A 7289-nucleotide genomic window follows, 5' to 3' on the forward strand; every position below is an offset into this window, starting at 1 on the left:
TGTAGAATTACACTAGTGCACTTTGTGTGTATTGAGTAGGACCATTGAGGTTGTTCGATTTACACTGACTCGCAAATTGAACAAGACCTCTGTTATTATAATTATGCACTCTTAATCCCGATGTAATAAATGGGCACCTATACTTAGTAATTATTGCTTTGATTTACCAAAGGGTGAGATCTTTCCGTCAGATCAAATATTCTCGGTAAGTTGGGTGATGTTACTATTTATACGGTGTGCCATTAATTATAGAAGGAATCCGTGTCCCAGTAGGGCTGATGATGTCCCCTTGGAGAGCTCATAAGGATTGTCAAGTCAAATCTTGCAAGTGGACTTGGTCCGGCTGACAATAAGGTTGAGTGGTACTATTCAAGGTCTTAGATGTCGATTATTGAGTTGTCAGTGAACTCAGATAATTGACGGACATACGATATCTTAAACACGGGGAGCAATGCATAAAATAATAAGAAGGAACCCATAACGTAATTTGGGGATTGGATTGGTAGTGCAATAATGATCCTCTAGTGGAATGGATCGTTGTTGATGGATGTAGGTGTGTATTCGGGGTTGAATACGGGATCCGAAACCCATCAGAAGGCCAGATCCAATACCTCCTCGAGGTCCCCACTGTAGCCTAAAGACATCTTCAAAAGGATGCAATCAAACGGATGAGATTAGTTCTCAGCCGTCGGATGAGATTTAATCTCAACCGTTGGATGAGATTAGTTCTCGACCGTAGGATGAGTTAATGGATGAGATCAGCTTGTATCCGTGGGATTAGATCAAGTTGCATCCATTGGATCGAAATAAATAAAGAGGAATAGAAAGAGAATAGATTAGAACCGTTGGATGAGATTAAGTCGCGTCCGATGGACGAGATCTCTCCGGTTCGGTTTTAATTCTCTTTGGAAGGAAGAACCGGTTCACGAGGTGAACCAGGCATGGTTCAATGAACCACACGCCCAAGGGATTAGATCAGGGCCATTGGATCAAAGGGATTAAGTTATATTAAAGAAGATTATATCGTAACCGTTAGATGAGATTAAGTTGCATCCGACGGATGAGATCTCTTCGGTTCGGTTTTATTTTCTTCTTTAATATAAAGTTGGTTCACGGATTGAACCAAATCCCATCCAAGGTGGCCGGCCACTTTAGATAAGGTTTGGAATTATTTTTTAAATAATTCAAAAAAGATCTAACGGCTAGAAACCAAGCAAGCTAATCTAAAGGCCTAGGATTTAAGAAGTTTCTATAATTTAGAATTGGTTCGCGGAATCAATCAAAATTAAAGAAAAATTTGAATTTCTATAAGGAATTGGCAAAAGAGGCTTGGTCTTGGGCGTGAGGCTATAAAAGGGGGAGGGGGTGGGCGGCACAAAGCAATTCAAGACAAGAAGAGAAAGAGATCGAAACGATTTCGGAAATTCTCTCTTCTCCTTCTCTCTTCTTGTTGCCGCCGCCCCTCTCCTTCTTCTTCTTCCTTTTCTTCTTCTTCTTCTTCCACCGCCCCCTTCTCCTTCTTCTCTTGAGGTGGCCGAACCTCCTCTCCAAGGTGGTGGCCGGATCCTAGCAAGGAGACGAGACAAGGCGAAGTTGCTGCGAGAAGAAGAAAGGCGATCCAAGGTTTCATCATCCGGAGGTTGCAGTTCCTTTATTTCTGGAGGATCGTTGTCCACCCAACGTCCAGGAAGAAGTTAGGAATACAGCGGAAGGCTCCGAGGTCATCTAAAAGGTTCTGGTATGATTTATTTTCCGCAGTTTTAATTTTCGTACTAGAACTAGTCGTAGAAACCGTAGTTAAGTAATTTAGGAATCGGCGATCCTGAAGGATCGATTGACTTAGTCTTTTGTAGACTTTGTCAATTGATCCAGGCGGGATAAAATTTTTGTCCTGTGGGGTTCTATGCTTTTCGGAGCGGATAGAATCCGGAACATAGGACGGAGATCCAGAACGCCAACAAATGGTATCAGAGCGAGGTTCTCCGATTCCGGAAAAATTACTTCGGTTTAGTTTTGCATGCTAGTAGCACATATTCAATAGTTAGAAATTGCAATAGTTTAACTCGGTGTTGCAGGATAATTATTTTCCAACTATTGTGGCCAAATATGTGTGAATGTATTGTATGTATGTGTATGCATGTATAGGAATTAAATACGGGGGTTGACCGTATTAGTTTAAATTTTTGCAAAATTAGATTTTTGTAAACTCCTTCAATGGAGTATAGGATCAATTTTGTAAAATTTTATTTACATGCATCGACCGGGTTCCTAGCAAGGCGCGGATCTTTGAGGCCACAAAGGCGCAGCGGAAGAGGAAGCGAGACGGTCAAAAAGCCGAGTTGCAGCGAAGGAAAATAAAAGGCCATAATAGTTGGAAATAGTCTTTAGTTTTTTATTTCCATATTTATTGCTGTTTTATTTTTTTGCTGTGTATGTGTGTGGTTGTGTTTAAATAGTTAAACATAAAATACACATAGGTAATTTCCTACCCCTTAAGGACAATTAAGGAAAATTATGCGCGTATAATTAACGAACTCCGAAGTTGATCTTGTCTAGGAGTGGTGGTTGCTCCCATATCCAAGAAGGCCTTAGCCTCGCCACAACCTGGAGATCAATTAGGAACTAGTTATTTATACAAGCATGATTAGATAGGAAATTAGAATCAATTATGAAAGCATAAATAAGAAGTTCAATAATTGATTTTGTCTAAGGCCACGCCTGGAAATCAATTTATTGAATTAATTATTAATGTGATCATAATTCAAAATCCTCAAAGTAAAAACTAAGTGGGAGAGGGATTCTTCGAATCCCGCGGTCTCCATTACTGGTTTGTAGGTGATGCATACAGACTTGCGTGCTGGCTTAGACCTTCCTCCCCAACGGATGGGTCTGTATGCGGATCACCAGAACAAACTTCCTAAGGGATGGTTATAGGAAGCTACTTAGCTCGCGTATACGTCCACACTAACGTGGCATACGTAACACTAAGTAGTGGACTTAGTACCAAGTAATGGTGCACACTTAGAATGCAGTTAATAGTAAACGTCCACACTAACGTGGCTTGCTATTAAATGTGCATGACCAAAGTAGGACCAACTATTAATTTTATTGGTCATAAAGATAGGTTGACCAGATAATAAAATTAATGGGTAAAACCTCCTTTTGCGAATGTTTGAGTTAGTATACGTCCACACTAACGTGGCATGCTAATTCTTCGGTGCTTGAGGTGTTGGTGAATTTAATTATATTGTTTTGAGGAATCAATATAATTTTAAATTCGAATATTTGACCAATGGTTATTTTCATGATTTTTCAGGAAAATGGCCTTCAACCCACTAGCTGTCATACTAAAAGAAAACAAACTTACTGGTCCCAACTACATAGATTGGAAAAGAAATCTGGACATAGTGTTGACTGCAGAAGAGTACAAGTTTGTACTCCAAGTGGAATGCCCACCTAAGCCTACTGAAAATTCTAGTGAAGAGGAAAAGGAGAGTTATAGGAAGTGGATCAAGGCAGATGAGATGGCGAGGTGTTATATCTTGGCTTCAATGTCAAGTGTGCTTCAACATCAGCATCAGTCCATGGTCTGCGCCTATGACATGATGCTAAATCTCAAGGAACTCTTCGGACACCAGGATAGGGCAGCTAGGCAGGTGGCAATGAGAAGCTTGATGACGACTACCATGGCTGAGGGAACGCCCGTGAGGGATCACGTTCTCAAAATGATAGGTCATCTGAACGAAATAGAAATTCTTGGAGGACAGATGGATGCGGATACGCAGATCGATATCATCCTCCAATCACTGCCGAAGAGTTTTGAGCAGTTTCGCCTGAATTACAACATGAATAAGTTGGATTATACATTGGCGGAACTTCTGACAGAACTAGTATCGGCAGAAGGTCTACTTCGTCAAAATTCTCAAATTCACATTGCTGAGAAGGTTTCTGCTTCTAAGCCGAAAGGCAGGAAGAAGAGGAAGAAACCATCTGGACCGGCGAAGAAGGTGAATGGACCACACAGGCAGGAGTGAAGAAGCCAAAGGGCAAGTGCTTCACATGCAAGCAGTCAGGACACTGGAAGGCAGATTGTCCCCGAAGAAAGAAGAACAATCAAGAGGTTCCAGGAAACCCGATGAATGCTTAAGGGAGAGATCACCGCTACAAAGTGGCAGCTGTTGCAGTGGGAGAAGTTTATTTGAAGTTTAACATAAATAAGAATCACTTAGGTATTTAACATGGTTGGATGACTCCTAGATTCTTACTCCACCTCTAATGATTCGTTAGGTGAATCATCATTCATCAAAACTCACTATATAAATATATATATATATATATATATATATATATTGAAAATCTTTCAAAATCAAAGAAACCTTTACACAATATTGATAAATAATACAATACAAAATGCCAAAGTACTAAATAATAAAATAGGCAAGCAATGATGACTAAAAGAAATATATATCGAAAAAAAGAATGTCAAGCTGCTTGAAATCTAAGCACTTCGCTGCCTATGGGGAATTTCTGAATACATGAAAAGAGAGCTTTCGAATGCCATTTGGAGAGATTTTTGATTCGTAGTTGTTGTTCTAAACAAGCAACAATGTCTTCTATTTATAGTTGTAAAATGGTATGATCTGGTTGACTAATTTGATACTCTAGTTGACTAGATCGAGATAATCGACTATTATATGTTGCGATAGTTATCCGAACTTTAGTTGACCACTTTATAATTTGGGGCGACCAACCGATCTGACTGGCTACCAGGTATATTGTGTCATCTCCATCAGTTGTTGACTTGCTATCTGGTCAACCAAGATTGCCCATGTGATCGACCAACCCAAATAAATTTTACTGTTCTTAGTTTATCCTCCTACTTTATTTATTATTGACTCATTATATGGTTGACTATTACTATTCATCTAATCAATTAATCTATTTAATTTTCGAGGTTGAATCTTAGCCATGTTAGCTACTGACTAAGTTATGTTGGTCAACCATTATTGTTCATGTAATCGACCACCTCTATATAACTTTTATTTGTTCACTAGTTGAGTGACTTTTGGTGGACCACTTGTCATCATCTAGTTGACCAACTCTGACTAAATCAGAATTGATAGACAATGAATAAGTTTTCTGTGGTTAACTTATTCCTACTATTTTCTCAATAAAAAATCTATATTTTGAAATACAATAAGTATAGAAACAATATTTAGTTGAGTAGCAATGAGGAACTAAATTGTTGATGATTATGACTTAAGAAGTCAAATCTAGTGAAGTAATTTGTTACAGCTCAGTTGACATCAGTCAATTGATTGTTTGACTTTGACTTCAAAACATCTATTGATTTCTTAATTAAGTCAATTGCCTAGATTGTAAAAGACTATCCTCATTCCAGATTAAGAGATGCTCCCTTATAGCCTTCTTTATCAAAAGGTTCTGTCTTGAACTTCTTACCTTTGCTCAATATGTGGTTGTTTTTGACTTATCATGATTTCTTACACTGCCAAATATTTGGTCTATCTGACCCATTTAGGTTTTTTACCTTACATAATGTCCAATCCACCTGATCCATTTGAACTACTTTCATGTTCATGTCAAGTTTTCTATATCTACACACTTGATACATATGTTAGATTACACCAAGACTAACTTTAAATCTATTATCATACATCAAAATCCTATCTACACCAATAATCAATCGACTAACCTAGTTGGCTACCTTTCACTAGTCGACTAGTCTAGCCGGTACACCTTCAATCAGACCTAAACAAAAACATTCTATTCATCCTTTTCCCCCCTAAATCAACTACTTCATCAGTCAACTATTGATTTCTTATCACTTGACTACTCAAACTCTTAATCCATACAAATCTCAATTTTATAGTTTCAAATTCACCAATTGACTATAATGGTGATTCAAACCTTACCAAGGTTAAATCTATGCTATGCCAAGAGACCTCACTGTTGATGCAAGCAAGCGTTAAGTGATCAAACTAGGATTTTGATGCAATTAGTAAAGGTTTAAAGTTAGTTTCATATTAAACTAATATTTTTATGTAAAGTGTGCAAGTGTAGTTTTACCTTGATATTAACAATACAAGTGAAATATTAAAGATTAACAGAAGTTTTTAAAAGTCCAAATGGGTCAAGATCGACTAAATATTTAGCAAGTGAAGTCTTGGTAGAAATTTAAAATCCAATAGGTGTTGGTAAGTGAAGTCCTAGTAGGTTAAGGAGGATTGGATATTTGATAGACGAGAAGTCCCTGTAGGTTAAGGTAGATTGAATATCAGGCAGGCTAGAAGTCTTAGTAGGTCGAGGATAATTGGATACCAGGCAAAATGAAAGTTCAGGCGATGAAATACTAGCAAGTGAGATGTGAGAAAGCAACTTATAACATAGGCAAGGGTAGCTTTTCTCAAAGTAGGTAATGACTTAGCAAGGAATGTGTATTTCAAGGTCAAAGTCAACAGACTAGTTGACTAATTTGAATGGATGACTAAGATTTTAATGAAATGTATTTTGTTTAAAGATCATACGATTGATTTTTAAATTTGAAATATTATAAATTTATAATAGGATAAAAATAAGGGTCAAACAATCAATCAATGACTAAGTCAATAATAAATTTGGTCAAAAAGATAACTCAGTCAAGATAAACTCAGCAACAATCAACTAATGGTCAAAATCCAACAGATTGATGAATATGTCAATAGAAAATCTTATGAAAGGATAAACTATTATGAATAATAATAGATCATCGACTAATAGAAGAATCTCAGTCAGCTGATGACACAATTTGCCAATAGTGGTTCACATGATGAGGATGATGAAGTTTTAAGCCACATGATTTAGTTATGAAATTATCTGGTTTAGTCAACTATTGGTAAGAAAACAATTGACTAATAACACAGTCAGGGAATGAACATGTGGAAATCTAAACAAATGGACAACATGTCCAGATTGAGTCCACTAGTGAAGGCAATCGACTGATGGTTAAAGAATAGTCAATTAAAGTTTGATAAAGATGAGATAATTGCCATCACAGACAATGATTGAAACTACCAGAGCAGTTATTGATCATCAACATCTAATCAACTAATGGATATCAATCAACAACTACAAAAGGGGCTTCAAATGTTTGACTAAAACATTAAAAAAATTGTCATATCCTACGTATAATAGTCCTACTACAACATCCTCAAAGGAAGCACGTGCGCTCCAGATTTTTTACAATTCAAAATTTATTATTTTTATTGTTTACATTTCACATATTTCTTATT

General features: G+C 37.2%; 1 protein-coding gene across 1 annotated transcript; it reads left to right on the top strand.

The window, feature by feature from the left end:
* The first annotated feature begins 2693 nt into the window (after positions 1 to 2693).
* Positions 2694 to 4034, top strand: LOC141812117 (uncharacterized). The gene has a single exon (XM_074700158.1). The coding sequence runs from the start codon at positions 3321 to 3323 to the stop codon at positions 4032 to 4034; it is 714 nt and encodes a 237-aa protein (XP_074556259.1). The 5' UTR covers positions 2694 to 3320.
* Positions 4035 to 7289: the final 3255 nt, after the last annotated feature.

This window comes from Curcuma longa, chromosome 18 (assembly GCF_044706935.1).
Source record: "Curcuma longa cultivar G26 ecotype Majalengka, Jawa Barat chromosome 18, ITB_CL_G26_1.1, whole genome shotgun sequence".
NCBI lineage: Eukaryota > Viridiplantae > Streptophyta > Magnoliopsida > Zingiberales > Zingiberaceae > Curcuma > Curcuma longa.